Source organism: Ictidomys tridecemlineatus, chromosome 11 (assembly GCF_052094955.1).
Source record: "Ictidomys tridecemlineatus isolate mIctTri1 chromosome 11, mIctTri1.hap1, whole genome shotgun sequence".
Lineage (NCBI taxonomy): Eukaryota > Metazoa > Chordata > Mammalia > Rodentia > Sciuridae > Ictidomys > Ictidomys tridecemlineatus.
This window is the reverse complement of record NC_135487.1, coordinates 24735615-24755522: the sequence shown is the minus strand read 5'-3', so window position 1 is coordinate 24755522 and position 19908 is coordinate 24735615. Positions and strand designations below refer to the sequence as shown.

Sequence of the window (19908 nt, the reverse complement as noted above, 5' to 3'; positions counted from 1 at the left end):
CCTGATTTTAATCCCCATTATTGCATAGAAAACAAAAAGAAACAAACATAAGAGAATATCTTAGGTAACCTGAGTTGGGTAAAGGCACAAAATGGCAAATATGCACATGAAAAGATGTTCAAAATCATCAAACACACAATCAGAATATACTCTACTACAAAGTCACTGGACTGGTAAAATTCAAACTCCACAATACCAAGTGTTTGCAAAGTCATGGAGCTTACAGACTCTCACACACTTTAAAAAAAAATTTTTTTTTAGTTGTAGATGGACAAATATCTTTTATTTACTTTTATGTGGTGTTGAGGATCAAATCCAGTGCCTTATACAGGCTACCACTGAACTACAATGTCAGCCCTTATATGTTAGTAATTGGAATATGAAATAGTAAATTCACTTTTTTGTTTTCTTTCTTTCTCTCTCTCTCTCTCTCTTTCTTTTCTTTTTTTTTTTTTTTTTTTTTGTTGTTGTTGCAGTACTAGGGAGAGAACCCAGTGGTACTGTACCCGTAAGCTATATCCCCATCACTAATACCCCTTACCCCTGACCTTTATTTTAGGAGGAGGGTCTCACTAAATTGCTAAGGCTGGCCTCAAATTTACAATCCTTCTGCCTCAGCCCACTGAGACACTAGGATTATTGGTATGTGCCACTATGTTTGGCAGTAGACCTACTTTCAAAAACAATGTGGCAGCTTTCCTATAAAGTTAGAAATATACTTAGTGTAAAACGTAGCAATCCCATTTTCTAAATATTTTTCTTCTGAGAAATGAAAACATATGTTAATACCAAGGCTTATACTAAAATATTCTTAAAAATATTATTCAAAATATTCCAGACTTACAATCCTAGCTATTTAGAAGACTGAGGCAAAGGACTGCAAGTTTGAGGCCAGTCCTGGGCAAAAAAATGAGACACTGTCTCAAAATAAAAAAATAAAAAGGTGCTGAGGAAGTAGCTCTGTGTAGTGCTTGTCTAGCACAACCTGTTTAATCTCAGTACCAAAATAAAAAAGAACAATAACAACAAAAGGCCCCAAAATGGAAACAACACAAATTTCTATTACCTATTAAACAGTTGCACAAATTTTAGTATGTCCTTATTAAATGCTACTCAAAACTATAAAAAACAAACCACTGAGACATGAAACATGGATGAATCTCAAAAACACTATGCTAAGTGAAAGAACCTAGACATAGCAGAAAATATACTTATGAGACTATTTTTATGAAATTTTAGAAAAGGTAGACATTTATATCAACTGACACAGCATACTGACGGTGTCAGCACGTGGAGATGAGGCTGATGGCAAAAAGTTGTGAAAAACTTTCTGATTCTTTCAGGAAAAAAGAATTTTTCATAATTGTGGTAGACTGAACATACTACATACATGTGTCAAAGTCCGTCACATTATATCTTTAGAATTTATTAAATCCAACTTTCATAAGTCAACAGAGCCAATTAAAAAAATAAGGTTAGTATTCATTTAACTTTGTTAGAGGAAAGCCCTTTTAGCCCAAAAGATTGCACACATGACCTTCATCATTACACTTTACTATATAAAATAGTGATCTCAAGTATTAGAACATTAAAAAGTAGCTAAATTTAGATTTCTTAAATGAGAAATATACATTAAAAAGGATTATGAAAACTTTTAAATATAATAAAACAAACCTTCAATTATAGAAAAGAAAAAGAAAGGAAGGAAGAGGGAGAGGGAAGGATGGAGGGAAGGTTGGTCTGTACTGAAAAAAAATTGTAACAGAAGGCCAGGTACAGTGTAATCCCAGCGACCTGGGAGGCTAAAGCAGAAAAGGATTGCAAGTTCAAGACGACTTTCAGCAATTTAGTGAGGCCCTAAACAACTCAGCAAGACCCTGACTCAAAAAAAACAAACAGCACTAAAACAAAACGAAAAACTAGCTAGGAATAGATCAGTAGTAAATCATGCCTGGGTTCAATTAATTAAAATGAAATGTGGAAAAAAAAAAAACGATACCGAACTTCAAGACATAAAAACAAAAGCACAAAAACATAAGGTTGTAAAATAATGCACACAACTGCCCCATTCTGGCTATTACAGAGTTTTATAAACAACAGGAACTAATAAATACTGGTAGAATAAAGGAAAGAAAACTCTAGAAAAATTAAGTTGCTGCTTACTCTTCGTCTGGGCTGGGGGAAACCATCTCTGTGTCGTCTTCTTGTTCGGGAACGTGCCTGGATCCCCTGTCCTTTGTTAAGTGGGTCAAAGGATTCTATGATAATCAGCAGAAAGCATGATATACGTTAATTTAACTTCCAGATTTAAATAAAGATTTAGACTGGGGAAATACTAAGTAATCATCACTATAGTCATTATTTTGTCATGAGAATTTACTTATATACTTAAGAGAAACGAGGGATATAGCACTTAAATGAAAACTTTACCAACAAGAAAATTTCCTACAGAACAGTTACTGTGAAAAAGGTAAGATAATAATGTTCAAAATCCAATGTTCAAACCAGTGACTTGGGAGGCAAAGGCAGGAGGATAGCAAGTTAAAAGCCTGCCTCAGCAACTCAGTGAGCCCCTGTCTCAAAATAAAAATACAAACAACTGGGGATATGGCTCGATGGTTAAGAGTCCCTGGATTCAATCCCTTTTACCAAAACCCCAAAACAACAATAATAAAAAACACAAAATAATTTAACCACTTTTGAGAACAAAATTGCACAAACCAAAGCTAGAAAAGACAGGAACCACTTGTACCCTAGATTACCTCTAGTACATTTTAACTGTTTTATAATGTCAATCTGGAGTTTTACCAATCTTCTAAAATAAAGGACTTTAAGTGAATAGGTTATTTTGCACAAACCTGATGGAAAATCTGCTTCCAGATCCTGTTCGGTTTCCCCTTTTGAGAACTGTTTCAGTTCTGAATCGGCTTCTTGCACAGCATTTGTCTTTAAGGCATAATGATTCAATTCTTCTTCCCAGCTATGGGGAGTAGATACTGCCTCTGATTCAAGATCACCACTATATGTACTTCCTTGGTCTGAAATATTAAGAATATTTCAGAAAATAAGATAGTCTCAAAAATAAGAAACCCTCAAAATAAGATAGTCTCCTTACATGCTCAGAAACCTTCCTAAACTTCTGAACACCAAATCTGAAATACAACCAATGAATAATTATCTAGGTACACTTAAGAACAAAGCAATTTGTTCACCTGTCTCACAGAACTGAATTCATATTCTTGGTAAGCACATTAAAGCTTAACTCCATCCTTAAAACAAATATTTGGGGCAGTTTTTATTATTCTCACTAAGGATTAGCATATACCACGGATACTTGATGCCCCTTAAAATAATTAAAATCACAAATATTACATGGACTTCTTTTCAGGCTTTAATTACTAACAAAGGATAGGATTTCAAAGAACCAAAGTATATTTACAACTAGATTTCAAAGAACCAAAGTATATTTACAACTACAAACCTTTTTCAAATATTTTAGTGTCTAGAAAGAGTTCCTGTTCAGAAGTCTGAGATCCTAAAGGAAAAGCAAAGCACATAATAAAATGATTTACAAGTAAACAAAAAATAAACTGCATCTCAAATGACATGACTATTATATACATGCACAATACCACGGAGTTCTAAGTAAACAGACTTCAGAACATAAAAACTCATTAAAATAATTAAACACTAGTGGCAAAAGCAGTTAAATCATCATCACTATTAATAGTGGCTATACTTCTAGGAAGCAGTATAAAAAGTCATGAAGAGAGGAATTTTCACTTTTGATTTTATACTTTTCTGCTATATAAAATCCTTCTTTAAACCATACGTCCCAAATTTATTCAATGATTAACAAATCTGCTTTAAGTTGTTCCCCCAAATATAATAATCCTTACTATCAAACTGAAAAAATAAATAAATAAACTTATAATTAAATGTTACATTAGCTGACCATGGTGGTGCACACTTGCAATTCTCAGTTATTCAGGAAAGCTAACATGGGAGGATGGCATGTTCAAGGACTGCCTTAGCAACCTGGCAAGCCCCTGTCTCAATATAAAAACTACAAAGAACCAGGTAGAGCACACCTGGTTTTCAATACCCAGAAAAAAAAAATAAGTTACATGAGCATTCAGCATACAGAACTAAACAGAACATAGTACAATCAACTCTAAAGTATGTGGAAAGTACAAAGCTAGAAGAGTCAAGTGGTGTTTTTTTTTTTTTTCTTCCAGGTTACACAGAAACATTGGGATTTTCCCTAAAATCAAAGAGAAATTATAACCACAGATCCCCTTAGCTGAAATTCACCTCTCCTACACTGTGTTTCTAAACCATTTCATTTCATACATATTACAGTGATTATCATTATGTCTCTTGAAAATTAGTTTTCAAGTTTTTTTTTATCTGACTCAACTATAGACAAAGGCAAAAGTCATAGCATTTGCCCAGAGCAAGAACTTGAAAAAGCTTCAATATTGACGTGAAAGGAAAAAAAAAAAAAATTGATGTGAAAGGAGAAGTCAATTTAAAATGAGATACATAATCAAAAATTGTCTGAACTTCCAAACTAAATATATTACCAGAGATTAGAAGATCAAGCACAGGGACATTTGGGACATTAAATTCCATATGTGTACAACAGAATTTTGAGATTTTAACATTAAAGAGAAAAATAACAGATGGAACACTGGAAAAACAATAAATAAGTTTCCATCAATCTCTCAAAATATATGTGACTCAGAAACTTACTGGCAATACAACAGAAAAGTTGACAGCAGTTTCTTCAAATCCTTCAGTGTTCAGAAAATCACCTAGCATTTACTATGCAAAATCAAAATCTACCACTGAATAAAAGAAAAAACTTTCAAGAAAAGAGTAAGCTTATTGAACATCAGTAATTTATGGAAAGTTCTTTGTGAAAACTCAGCTACATATTTCAAATATTATAAATGACAATTTCTCCACCTCTTTCTATATCCAAAAACCAAGGATGTGCTAATTAAGACTAGAAACCTTTCTGAAATATTATTATATTTGGTTACTATGTACTCTGGCATCACACAGATCTGGATTCAAGTTCAGGTTCCACATTTGTTGACTACACAATCAGAGCAAATCTAATATTCTATTTTTCAGGTAAGAAATGTAAAGTAAACGATACCCTCCTTACAGGGCTGTTGTGAAGATTAAAATGAAATAGAGAGGAGCTGGGGGTATAGCTCAGAGGAAGAGCGATATATCTCACACATGTGAGGCACTGGGTTTGATCCTCAGCACCACACAAAAATAAATAAAATAAATAAAGATATTGTATCCATTTTTTAAAAATCTTTAAAAAAATGAAATGACAATGCACATAACACAATGCTAAAGGAATGGGAAATATGGATGAATGTTACTATCATCCTTGTTCTAACCTATTAAAATGAGATTTATATATAGGCCATTTTGAGCCCAAAGGTTTTACATCTTAAGGTTCTGTTTACCCTTTATCAGCATGCTGGTTATTATATATCAGGAAGTCTTATATATAGATCATAGCTTTGAATATACAGATAAAATCAGAAAATGATCATAATTTAAGTTTTAAAATTATCTGAATTATGAGAAATTTTGTAGATTTTTTCTTTCTTTACTTTTCTTTGAAAATTTTTAGGGGGCTTAGGGGGCACCAAGTAAATCCAAGGGCACTTAATCATTGAGTCACATTGCCAGCCCTTTTTATTTTTTATTTAGAGACAGGTTCTTGCTAAGTTGCTTAGGGCGTCACTAAGTTGGTGAGGCTGGCTTTGAACTTGTGGTCCTCATGACTCAGCCTCCCAAGCCACTGGGATTACAGGTGTGTGCCACCATGCCTGACTTCTTTCTTTACTTTTAAAGATTGTACCAACCTCCTTGGGATAGAGTCTTTTCCTTTTCTTCATCTTCTGCAATCATTTCTGCCATCTCAAGGAGATCAGCTTCAAATGGATGTGTAGGAAGTTTTTCCTTAATGTCTTCAATATTTTCGGGGACTTTATCTTCATTGTCCATTGAGGATGGAATAAGCATGGGGACAGGCATCTGAAAGACCATGGACAGACTGAAAAGTTTCTTATACAATAGATTTGTACTCAAAACCATTATTTACAAGATTATTTCAGTACTAAAAACAATAAAGTCAAGATATTGTCACTGCTGATGATCATGTAGTCTTGACTGTTCATTTTTTATAAGACTAGAACCATTAAAATAAAAGCTTAGTAAGTGCTTTTCTGAACACTCAACAAAATATGTCTGAATCCTTCAAAATAGTAATTCTATAACTCAGTTTCATTTTTGTTTTGGCATACACTCCTTGCTAACATTTTTGCACAACTATTTCCCTTAAGGATTCAGTACAGGAAAAATAAATGTTCATATTAAAAAAAAAAAATAAGCTGGGCTGGGGTTGTGGCTCAGCGGTAGAGTGCTCACCTAGCTCATGTGAGGCCCTGGGTTCGATCCTCAGCACCACATAAAAATAAATAAACAAAAGTATTGTGTACAACTAAAAAGTAAATTTTTTTAAAAATAGCTTTCTTTAAAAAAAAAAAAAAAAAAAACCCTGAGAAATAAAAAATCACAGTATTCTTTTTACCCTGGCTAGAATCCCAAGATTCTAATGCATGCAGTTCCTGATCTTTTTCTATTTAGTGATCTTACATCATAACACTAGCCAAGAAGGCAGGGTATAAATAAAAGCAGTCCCGCTACATACTCCAGAGCCAACCAGAATCAGTTATACTTTATCAGTGAGTGAAAATTTTCTTTAGAGAGCTGTAAAATTTAAACATAGGAAAAACACATGCTAAATTCGCCTTATCTCTACATGATTACTCACTGGAACAGGAATTCCAAAGGGGACTGGTGCATACTGAGTATAAAGATGAAGAGGTATCGGCACAAACACTGGCACAGGAACTGGCACCACAATAATCTGGGGCTGACTTGGAGTGTCTTCTAATGGAGGAAAAAATTGACAAAGGAAAAAGAAAGGAGAAATATTTTAATAAAATATCTTCCAAAAAAGGTTATGGAGATTTGGGTTTCAAAGTAAGTGTTATCTCCAAGAAGATATGCTGGAGAAAAGACTTAAATACCTTCTATAAATAGTGCTGGAAAGACAAAATCCATATGCAGAAGAATGAACCTAGATTCCATATCTCTCATCACTTTAAAAAAAAAAATCAACTCAAAATGGACTGAAGAATTAAATCCAACATGTGCAACTATGATTAGAAGAAATCAGAAAATACTTTAGGACACTACTTTGAGCAACATAAATAAAATGACAAATGAAAATAATTAGAAGAGTTAAGAGACAAGCTACAGACTAGCAACAAACATCTGACAAAGGACTAATGTCCAGAATGTATAAGAAATTCGAACAACAGCAAAAAAACCCCACAAATAATCTGATTTTAAACTGGGCAAATGATCTGAACAGATATTTCTTCAAAGAATAAGTAAAAATAAAGGACAAATGCTAAGGTCTGAATGTATGTGCCCACAAGACTCCACTGTAATTGGGCATGGCCCCCAGGTGGTACTGTTGGGAGATGGGGAAACCTTTAAGAGGTAGAGTCTATTGGGAGGTCCTTAGATCATTGAAATGGACTGTGGGATGCTAGTCTCCTTGTGCTCATGGTTCAAGATGCAATTATTTGCTTGCTCCCATATATTCTCCTCCAATGCTGTCCATGCCATCAAGTAATGAGTGGGATACCCTGAGTTGATGCCAACTGGCCTTTGAACATCCAAAATTCTGAGATGAAGAAATCTATTTTCTTTTTTTGTTTTTATAATATTTTTAGTTGTCAATGGACCTTTATGTTTTTTATGTGGTGCTGAGAATTGAACCCAGTGCCTTACACATGCTAGGCAAGCGCTCTACCACTGAGCCACAACCCCAGCCCCAAAATCTATTTTCTTTATAAAGTTAGTTGCCTTCATTATATTTACGAAAACAAGTATGAAGAAATTCTCAACATCACTAATGATCAGGGAAACAAAAATCAAAATCACAATGAGGGGCTGGGGTTGTGGCTCAGTGGCAAAGTACTTGCCTAGCATGGGTGAGGCACTGTGTTCAATCCCCAGCACCACAAAAAAACAAATAAAGGTATTGTGTCCATCTACAACAAAAAAGAAAGAACGAGTTAAAAAAAAAAAAAATCACACTGAGATATCATCTCAGAATGACTTATCAAAAACAAAAATAACAAATGCTAGCAATGATGTATATAAAGGGGAATTCTCCTATACTATTCATGGGAATGTAAATTAATACACCTTTTATGGAAACAGTATGAAGAAACCACTGGGTGTTGTGGTGCATGCCTGTAAACCCAGAGATTTGGAAGTTTGAGGCAGGGAAACACTAGTTTGAGGACAGCCTTGGCAACTTAGTGAGATCCTGTCTCAAAATAAAAAATAGGGGCTTGAGTTGTAGCTCAGTGGTAGAGTGCCTGCCTAGCACATGAGAGGCACTGAGTTCAATCCTTGGCACAACATAAAAATAAATAAACAAAAAGGTATTGTGTCCATCTATAACTTAAATAAATAAAAAATATAAGTAAGTAAATAAATAAAGTTGGGGATGTGGTTGAGCTCCCCTGTGTTCATCTCAGGTGGGGGTGGGGGAAACATGATGAAAACATAAGGCATTTGCCTTCTCAAGTAGCCACTTGGGAAGCTAAGTACACTCTGGACATTAATCCCTTGTCAGATGAATAGTTTACAAATGTTTGTTGCTAGTCTATAGCTTATCTCTTAACTCTTCTAATTGTTTCAATTTGACATTTTATTTATGTTGTCTCTGCTCTTTGGACCATATTCAAAAAAATCTTTGCTCAGACTAGTGTCCTAAAGCATTTTCTGGATTCTTCTAATAGTTTCATAGCTGCATATATTGGATTTAATTCTTCAGTCCATTTTGAGTTGATTTTTTTTTTTTTTTTTAATGTGATGATTCTAACTCTCACTTTGGCCTGGAAGTTCAGGGCCAGCCAGGGCAACCTGGCAAAAACCAGTCATTGAAAAACAACTGCAAAAACTAGAAATAAAACTATCATTTAGAAAGAATACAGGATTCATTCTATTATTTAACAAAAAATATCTATAGAGAACTTTCTAAGTTCCAGAAAATGTTCTAAATAATTGTAAACTCATTGATGTAGGAGAATAAGTGACAAAAAGAGAAATGTTAATAATCTGACTAGGGTTACAGTTGAGAAAGTTGTAAGGCATCAATTTTAGCATCAATTTTTAGACAAAAAATATTTTATTTGATTAGATAGGAAGTCAGTATTAACACAATAAAAAGAAATCACTAAATTAGCCATAGTTATTTTGTGTGGTCCATGGACCAGTAGCACTGACTTTACCTGGAAGTTTATAAAAAGCATAAATTTTTAAAATCCACTGAATAAGAATCTACTTAGTGAGATTCTCAGGCAGAGCATATTAATGTTTGAGAAACACTGGCCTATAGGACAATCTTACCGATTTAGGAATTTAAGTTTCCTTTCTAGTTTAAAAATTCTGGGACTTTTGGATGATAACATAAGAAAACTATGCAGACCCATTCCCTAGTGAAACAAAGAAAGTAGATGAAAACTACTAAAACTCTCTAGGAAATTGCTAAAAGGGCATATAGCAAATGAAGAAACATTCCTTCAAGAAAAACTATTAAAATGCAGTAAGAATTGCGAATCTATGATATTCCAGCCCCTACCTGCTCTATCACCCAAGTTGAACTCAGTTCAACTTGACATAAGCTCCATTCTCAGTCACTACAGCAAGGAAGAGCAAACTTCTCTCCCCAATAAAGGATTACCAAACTCACCAGTATAGGTAAGGATTACCAAATTCATCAGCATTTCTCACTCCCTCCAACTCAGGGCTGAAGAAACTAAATTGCTGGTGTGTGTGGCCACACTTTAGCCAACTTTCATTTACAGGATGAAGGATCTAAAATAGGAACAGGAGGCTAAAAACACTGGGGTCCTGATCACCCTCACCCTAGCTCATTTATAGAGCCGAAGTTGCATGCCAGGAGAGGCCAACTAATAGATTTCATAGAAGAGGCCCAGAGATTTTTTTCCTATGGAGAGAGGCAGTTTATAAGGAAAGAAAACTCTTCTTCAAAAAGAAGCTTTTCTGGGCTGGGATTGTGGCTCAGTGGTAAAGTGCTCACTTAGCATGCATGAGGCACTGGGTTTTATCCTCATTACCACATAAATATAAAGAATGAAGAGATATAAAATAAAGAGATTGTGTCCATCTAAAACTTAAAAATAATTTTTTTTTTTTTTAAAAAAAGAAGCTTTTCTGAAGTTCTCCCCAAGGCAACTGACTTTATTTAAAACAGTGTGACAGGCTGGGGGTATAGAGAGTTAGAAGGAAAGAGGAAAGGAAGGGTGGGAGAACCAACAAAACAAGAGCTGTGGCAGATCAAACTTGAATTACCCCCCCCCCTTTTGGTACCAGGGATTGAACTCAGGGGCATTCAACCACCAAGGCACAACCCCAGCCCAATTTTGTATATTATTTAGAAACAGGGTCTCACTGAATTGCTTAATGACTTGCCATTGCTGAGGCTGGCTTTGAACTTGCAATCCTCTGGCCTTAGCCTCCCAAGCTTCAGGGATCACAGGTGTGCGCCACCAAGCCCAGCATTAAATAGCTCCTCTTTAGAGCCTGCCTATATTACTCTAAAGCATTGTTATTCCTCAATACAACCATCAATAAGGATATTAAACAAAGTGTTAACAGAATGCTATTATCAGTCAACTTTCTTCCCTTCGACCTAACTTGTTAAGGCCCAGGGAAAATAACTTTACTCATAGAGATGTTGTAGGAATTAAAATGGCAATATATATAAGCAACCCAAGGCTCTACACTGGAAAAAAAATATGTACTTAAGGTAAACAGATCCCACATTCCTTTCCTATAAAAAAATAAAGTCCAAGGAACATACCTGTCTGGCATTCTTTGTTTTGGGTATGTGGTTTGCAGGAAGTGGCTTTAGTCTGTGTGATAGGTTTGCACAATAAAGCTTTATTCTTCAAAAGTCTTGGAGGCTGGCAAGGTGGAAGTTTCAGGGCATCTGTTTGTGTACTTGCCTAGTAAAAATTAAATCAGAAAGCAAAGAAGTGTTCAAAATATTATCATTAATTACAAGAAATATTATAATTTTAAAAGAAATACCAGGGGAGCAATATTGGCGAAATTATATTGTTATATTGTGTGTACGTACAAATATAACAACAGATCCCGTCATTATGTACAACTACAGTGTTCCAATAAAAAAATATGGCAAGAGAAAAACAAAAGCAATTATTATATGGGAATTATGCAGAAGACAGAGCAGTATTTCTGAATCATTAATAGTAATCAATGAGTAATAAGTATATACTGACTTAATGTATTTAGTTACAGCTTCTGTACACCAAGTAAAATGCTAATCCTATTATATACATTGTTGATCAGTAAAAATACTAGCTGGGTTTGAAATTAGACCTGTTATATTTTAAACAAGTTAGAATTACAGAATCATTGTTAGAGGACTTAACTAGGAACAACAGAATCAAGTATGATCATAAAACTAACTTGAATAAAGATGATATGAATTATTCCAGAAACCAGTAAACACTTTAGAAATGTCACTGTTCCAGACATGAGTTTTGTTCACTATTATTTTCTTCTTCTTTTAAGGGATACAGTAGAAAATAATAATTAGTTTAAAAACATGAATGGTTATTTACAGTATAATCTTCATGGGATAGGGTGGAGAATAAGCTACGTTTTAAAAATATTTTACTGACAATCTAATTATGTTACACATCATCTGAAAAATAAAATGCTTAAATTCTTTTTAAAAAATATTTATTTATTTTTTAGTTATAGTTGGACATAATACCTTTATTTCATTTATTTATTTTTATGTGGTGCTGAGGATCAAACCCAGGGCCTCCTGTGTGCAAGGCGAACGCTCTACCACTGAGCCACAACCCCAGCCCTAAAATGCCTAAATTCTGTAAAATTTAACTCTTATACAATTAAAAAAAAAATTCATTAACAGCATAATTGTATCGAGCATTCAAAGAAATTAAAGTACACAAAAGACCCAGTTAAATAGCCAGGAAATCCTATTCCTAAAAAAGATTAAAAGAAATGAAATTTATTTATTAAATGAGGGTAAATTAGATTGTATTGTTCTATATTGTATAAGAACAGAAAATAAATACAGTGACAATATCAACAAAAATTTTTTTAAAAACTTACATCTCCAATGATTTTTGCGGTTACCGTTGGAACTGCACCTTGATATAAATGAAAACATAAATTTAGGATCTCTCACAATTATTTAAATATTAGTTTTAAAGGCTGATTATCTGTCTATAAGCACCAAGTCTCAAACTAAGAGCATGTTTATCTTCATTCAATTCAGTGGAAGAAACTAGCAGTTCTAAAGTAAGCATAGGATGAGAGACATGGAAATACTTTTCAGTGGCCTACTCATAGTGAGCCATTATTCCTAATATGAATGTGTCAAACATACAAAAATGATCACATAAGAGAAAGGTAGAGAATCACTGTATTTAACTCAAAAAGGCAACATAAATCCTTTCAAATCCAGCCATACCTTGTAAGACACTGTTAGAATTCACTGTGGGTTGAGCAGCAGGAGCACTTGCCAATGACACCACGTTAGCTATAACTGGAGTTGAATCTTTTCTGAGAGATGGGGGCCCTGCGGAAGCAGCTTGAACCATGGAAATACTTGCTGGTTAAAATAAAAATAGAGAAACCTCATGTAACTTATATGTTCTCACATAGAAACCAGCATCTCAAAGAGGTTAAACAGTGCTTTCTTTTAGGTTTGAATAATTTCTGTTGGAGCAGCGTCTCTTCAGGATTAACAGGGTTTTGGATTTCTAGTTTTTAAATAATGAAACCTGAAAGTGTTCCATATTGCTTTATTAAAAAAAGCACCAAATACTCACACTTAAAAACCAACAACAAAAATCCCAAAAGCACTGAAAATCACAGGGTAGATTTAATGGACATTTAACATTTGAAGGATTTCTTCAGTTTATATAATAGCCTTTTATACTTCTTATTACTTATAAAGGTACTATACAAATTAAACTATCTTTCAGGATGGAATTAGTTTTGTGTTTTTAAACCACAAAGTTTCTGAGATTAAATGGCTTAAATAGTAGTTTGTGGTATATTTAAAAGGCATGTGATTTAGGCTTTATGTCTTTTGTTATAAATAGTCTCAAATCTTTTTTTAAGGAATCAAAGTGTATTTACAAAAACCTTAACTGTCATCCTTTCCCATAAACGTAAATACTTGTAGAGTTTGATTAATCTGATACACTGAGAAATAGTTTTTTAATTAAAAAAAAGAAAAGAAAAAAAACCTCATTTGCCTGGCTTTAATTTGAAATGTTTAACAAAATATGATGTAAATGTTTTTTATAAAGCAACATTTGACTACAATGAAATTTAAAATTAAATTACTGACAATTGTTTATAGTTTCTGGTTTGTAGTTCTTGGCATTGACCAAAGACTCCACTTATTACCTGAACTGTTTTGTGAAGGTGGGTCACATACACTTTGCTGATTGCAGAACATCAAGATACAAAGCAGGTTACAAAAATGTTTTATTTCCCCTCGCCATTTTAAGGACTCACTGAGTTTACCCTGTCGTTTACAACCATCACATTTGGCCATCTGAAACCAAAATAAAAGATAATAATGAAGAAACATACTACCTGAGGTCTGACAGAATAAAAAACATCACACATATAATAAGTGAGGATATTAACTTAGAATATAAATCATGAAATTAAAGACTGTTCTAAAATGGTAAATATTTACTTATTTTATTAATGATTTTAATTTTTAATTAAAAAGCCGTATTGTAAAGAGCCTCCCCCCAAAAGTAGCAGTTACAAAAACAAAGAGCACGATGGTGCTCTTCTGTAATTACAGCAGCTTGACAGGCTGAGGTAGGAGGATCCCGAATTCAAAACCAGCTTCAGCAACTCAGTGAGACCCTAAACAACTCAGTGAGACCCTGTCTCTAAATAAAATATTAAAAAGGGCTAGGGATTTGGCTCAGTGGTTAAGTGCCCATGGGTTCAATTCCCAGTATCAAAAAAAAAAAAGTAAAATAAAAAACAAAGTGAAGTTTAAATTTAAATAAGGAATATCTTCCTCAGACTTCAAAATGAAAATTTATTTTATTTAAGTAATAAAAATTAGGTCTGGGGTTGTGACTCAGTGCTTGAGTGCTTGCCTGGCACATGTGAGGCACTGGGTTCAATCCTCAGCACCACATAAAAATAAATAAATAAAAGTATTGTGTCCTTCTACAACTAAAAAATATTTATAAATAAATAATAAAATTATAATTTTAAATAGGTTTATGTCTTATGACTGATGTGACTTCTACAAAAATTAAAAATGAAAACGGATAAAATTCAATGACATTAAAGTCTTCCCAAATCTGAGTTTTAAATCATTAAGTTATTCTTCATTCTACATAAAATTTGAAAAGAGAATAATTCATGCTAAAACTCCAAAAATCTGTAATGTGAATTATAGATTACCTGATAGAATAAAACTGTATATTTGGACATGCATTCTTCACAACAAAAATCTTCCACCTTTCCTCCCAAATTATTCTGTACTAATTTGGGAGATGTCTGTAAACAATAACTGCACATTTTACAATGACTTCCCCAGCGTTTTCCCAAGTCATGTTTGTAAAGCAGTTTACAACCTAAAAATTGGGAAAGAGAAAGTTAACATTCTGGAGAAATATTAATTATCTACATCTTTAAATTAATTTCCCTAGAACAAAGTTCTCTCACTTGGGTCCTGACCTATTTAGCACATCAAGAGATCAATTAAGAGGATAAAAACTAGCATTTTTTTTTTAAGTGAAAGAAGATAGAGGACAGGATTGAAAACATTACATGGCATCCCATATATGAAGTTTTATTTCATGAAATTATTTTTATTTGGGAATGTGAAAATACACTAGGTCACAATGTAAGATGTAATTCTATTGTGCTGTCACCAAAAGATTTAAAAGCCATGGGTCTAAAAATGATAATCCTGTGAAATCTTAGAGTCAAACAAAAGAGTCATCTAAAAAATGAGAAAAAATCTACTTTGTAGTAATTTGCATATTCAGACCACTTATATTCAAAAACAGAGTGGCTGTTTAAAACAATTAAAGTATAAACTAGGATGCTACTAAAATTTAAGGATTTCTATTTAGAAATTAGTATAAGAACTACAATATATTTTAGTTCTTCACCAATCTAATAATGTAAAATGTTTTCAAATCACCATCTTCTGCATTATATAAGATTTCTGACTTTGTTGTATTACCCATATAATATGGTAAGACTAGATTTAAAAAGAGTGAACTATGTGTCAACCAATCAAAAAGGCTTTGGAAATAAACATAGAAGATAAAACAGCCAAATTTACATAGTAATACCTTAAATCACCAACTACTTTTAAAACAACCAATATGTGCAGTAGGTAAGATTATCTTCTGCCTTTACCTTCACTACAGAATGACTTGTCAGCACCTGAGAATCGCACAGTCTCCTTCACAATTTTCTCAATTTTACAATATTCACACATTGCCATAACATTATTTATTTTCTTATATTCGTCAGAACAATTCTTGCCACAGAACTGAAACATTTTACCCTGCAAAGAAATAATTATTAAGTACTAAATAAGCATTTGGTTTCCTCCATGGAAATCCTTATTCCTCTTACTTTTAAAACAACTGGTATAAGACTGAGAGATGAAAAACTTTAAATAATTTTACAGACAGACCCATCTATACTCAAACCCTTGACATGAACCTATACTTTACCTTATAGTCAAGAAGCTCTGGTTTTGTGGCAAAAAGACGATTACAGTGTTGACACCTGAGTTTCACAACACTCCGGGCAAACCCAACATGCTGGGATTGGGCAGCAAGACGCTGGAGACCAGCAGCAGCAGAGCTACTGATGGAGGTGGGAGAAACAGCAGAGGTGTTACTGCCTCCTGCTGACACTGTTGAACCTGTAGGGATGCTTACAATTACTTGGCCCTGAGACAAGGGCACTACTGAAGAATTCATTCCAGTTGGTTTGTTGAACAAATTCTGAAAATAAATAAATAAATAAAGATCAGCTTAAACCATTTACTCACAAAAGCAAGAACTGTGAACCTACATGTGCCAAGCAGTTTTAGGCATGTAAGACCCATCAGTGAATGGCAAAATACTCTGCCTCTGAACAGCTTATAAACTAAATGGAGAAAATTCACTTATTTCCAAAAATAAAATAATTTAACTAATAATGTTAAAAAATAATACTCTCTCAATACAAAATATGGTGATAATCATGCCACTTAATTTTATAGAAAGTGGTTTAATAACATGCCTCAAATATAGAAATGAATTACAAATCTAAGTTTACAGGACTGAGACAGAAATTAGGGAATCCAGACACTAGCAAAACAATAAGTTTATATTACTCCAGCAGGTGACTCACTGACTGATGAAGAAGAAAATTCCTGAAGCCATACCTGGAAAGCTACCACACAACTGTAGCTGCAGAAGTTGCGTATACTTCCATCTGACATGGCTAGGTGATACTGAGGGATTGCTGAGGTTTTACAACTGTTACACTGAACTTGTACACCTTAGCAAATCAAAATAAAAACCGAGTAAATTATACAAATTTATGAGAAATTAAATAAGTGCTCTACAATAAACAGAAATTTAAGGGCCAGGTTAAGTTACAGGAACTGACACTAAACTCATGTCACATCAAGACACAAACTAATGTCTAACAGTAAAATCTTTTTATATTACAGTCTACACTGAAACTACAATGTAAATGAATGCTGAAATAAATAAGGTGTGGACAAACCTGAAATATCTTAAATTTGCCTTAAAAAAATCAACAAAACACTGTACTAAAAGCAAAGTAAGTATAATTTTCAACTATTACATTCTATAGTTTATGAAAGCAGTATTACCTGCAGAAGTAACCATTTTAACTCTGTAAGCAGATAAGCAATTAACAGAACAGAAAAGCTCTGTCTTCCCCAAGCTATTGGTATTTTCAATCATTTCTGCTGAGGATCTCAATGATTTGCAAAGCGCACATGGTGTAATTTTGGCTGATTTCTATTAAGAGAATAAAACAACATTCTTTTTACTAAATTCCTAGTAAAAGCACAATTCTTTTAACTGTTTATACTTAATACTGTTGAAATACTTTAAGTCAGTGGTTTTTAAGCTTCCACTATTACAATCCTCAGTAAGAAGTTTTACAAAACAAGTCACGCATATTTCTGAGATTTTGCATTTGTGTATTATGTATCTATGTATGTACGTAAAACTAAAGTTTCATAGAGCAATATATATCAAAATATATGATGTACTCTGATATTTTCCATTCTATTCTATTTCACTGGAAAACAATACTGGTTATATCCTAACAATTTCCGTATCTATTAATTGGCTGTTTTTAAAAACAATAAATAATCACATACCAATGAGCTCATGCTTCTATGCTATACTATCCTAAAAATTTGAAGAACTTCCCCCCAAAGGTGTCATACGTAGCAAAAAAGTGTAAATTTAAGGAAACTAATGAACTTATTAAAAGTTCGAATATTCTACCACCAAAATAACAATGTACATCATAAGCAGTAAAACGGGAGATTTTGCACATCACAAGTGTCCAAATATAAACAACGAACAGTCTGTCATCTTATGTTCTCAATTAGGAATAACAGCAAATAATGTTAAATGCTATTAACATGTCACACTCTCCGAACAACATAAGCAGGACCAAGCAGGAGACTTTAAGTCCTCTCTTCCCTCTTAAAGAATACATTTCCTGGGGGGAAAGGAAGGACAGCAGAATAAAACAGACATTATTATTGCTGTGTGTATATACTTGACTGCATGACCAATGTGATTCTGCAACCTGTACACTCAGAAAAATGAGAAATTATACCCAATTTGATTCAAATTTTTGATATGTCAAGATCATTGTACTGTCATGTGTAACTAATTAAAATTTTTAAAAAAATACGTATCCTGGGGCTGGGTTGTAGCTCAGTAGTAAAGTGTTTGCCTGGCACATGTGGGGCACTGGGTTCAATCCTCAGCACAACAAAAAGTAAGCAAGTAAATAAATAAATAGATAGATAGATAGATAAGTGTATGTATCTATATACAACTAAAAATTAAATAAGAATACATTTCTGGGTGCAGTGACAAAACGAATGTCTGTAATCCCAGAAGCTCAGGAGGCTGAGGGAGGAGGATTTCAAGTTCAAAGCCAGTCTCAGCAATTTAGCAAGACCCTAAGCAACTCAGTGAGACCATGTCTCTAAATAAAAGCTGGGGATGTGGCTCTGTGGTTAAGCACCCCTGGAATCATAAAAAAAAAAAAAAAGTAGAAGAAGGAATGCATTTTTGAGCATTGATATTAAAATAGAAACATGAAAAGAAAGGTATGCCTGAATTCTGCAATGTCTTCTAAATCTTAAAACCTTCCTTTTCCCATTTATGACTATAAACACAAACTTCATTTATAAGGCTTATGTCAAGAGTTATTTTCTGTGAAGCTTTTGTCGACACATCTTGTCCTACTGAATATAGATGACTATGTTTTCTTTATAACTCACCCTACCGCATAACATATCCACATATCATATGTATTTACTCATGTACATGTCAGGAGATATGCTGTCCCTCAAAATAAGAATTGCATTCAATAATGTACTCAAGAATTACAGTTAAGAAAGAAAGTAACAAAAATAGCTATCAACAATGTGACAGGCTCTATACTAGGTTCTCATTATTCTTTCTTTATATAATCCCAACAACATCTCTGTGACACAGGTGGTACCTTAGCCATATGGTACATACCACAGCCATTAAAACACAGTAAAAGTGGGATTCAGGTAGTTTAACTGCTTTCCACAAACTAAAATTGTATATGAACACAAGGCATGGGAATAAAATCTAGATCTGCTTTAATACTAAATTCCAATTTTTCCCTACCACAGTACATACACTAAAATATTTGAGAAGCTGAATAGGTATTGACTGAATTAAAACTAATTAGTAAGGCCTTAATGTAGCTTAGTGGTAGAACACTTTCCTAGCTATATGTGAGGTCGTAGGTTCAATCCCCAGCACTACAAAAATATAAAATAAACATCTTTTTTTTCTAAGTAATGAATAAATGAAAAGTTAAGGTATTTCATCCTATTTTTTCCTTCTCTTGTGGAATATGAACCATCTTTCAGGGAACTGAGCCCAATTATAGTATCTGATACAATATCAAGAAAATAAAAAGCCCTTTTAATAAGAAAAGAGAAAGTAGTAATGAAGCTAAGCCCTTTCAATGTGCTGTACATTAACAAGAAATAAACCGAAAATTGTCTTTTACAAGTAAAATTGCAAAATCACATAGTTTTTATAGGAAATTCCCAGACACTATTAAATTCACCAATTTCTGTGGGTTGTGTAACAACAACAACAACAACAACAAAACATTATCTTAATAAAAAAGGATTAACTGAATAATTAATTAAAAATAAAAAGCAATTAACTATTCCCTTAGTTTAGTTTTTGTTTGTTTGTTTGTTTTCTTAAAGCTGAAGTAACAGGTATTGAACCCAGGGGCATCCCTAGAACTTTTTATGTTTCATCTGACACAGGGTCTTGCTAAATAGCTTAGGGCCTCACTAAATTGATGAGGCTTTGAACTTGCAATCCTCCTGCCTCAGCCTCCAAGGCTGCTGAGATTACAAGCGTA

General features: G+C 33.5%; 1 protein-coding gene across 14 annotated transcripts in view; it reads right to left on the bottom strand.

Annotated features, from left to right (window-relative positions):
- The window catches only part of Zmym4 (zinc finger MYM-type containing 4), a 145714-nt gene that overhangs the window by 22205 nt on the left and 103601 nt on the right, over window positions 1–19908 (bottom strand). For all 14 annotated transcript variants that reach the window (XM_005317794.4, XM_078025902.1, XM_078025900.1 and 11 more), the window contains 14 exons: window positions 17105–17255; window positions 16649–16764; window positions 15948–16223; window positions 15625–15775; window positions 14656–14828; window positions 13624–13774; window positions 12677–12817; window positions 12316–12353; window positions 11009–11153; window positions 6869–6987; window positions 5898–6069; window positions 3482–3535; window positions 2859–3038; window positions 2164–2258 (listed from right to left, as the gene is read on the bottom strand). In XM_005317794.4, coding sequence (XP_005317851.1) covers window positions 2164–2258; window positions 2859–3038; window positions 3482–3535; window positions 5898–6069; window positions 6869–6987; window positions 11009–11153; window positions 12316–12353; window positions 12677–12817; window positions 13624–13774; window positions 14656–14828; window positions 15625–15775; window positions 15948–16223; window positions 16649–16764; window positions 17105–17255 — 1962 coding nt within the window. The remainder of the gene's footprint in view (window positions 1–2163; window positions 2259–2858; window positions 3039–3481; window positions 3536–5897; window positions 6070–6868; window positions 6988–11008; window positions 11154–12315; window positions 12354–12676; window positions 12818–13623; window positions 13775–14655; window positions 14829–15624; window positions 15776–15947; window positions 16224–16648; window positions 16765–17104; window positions 17256–19908) is intronic.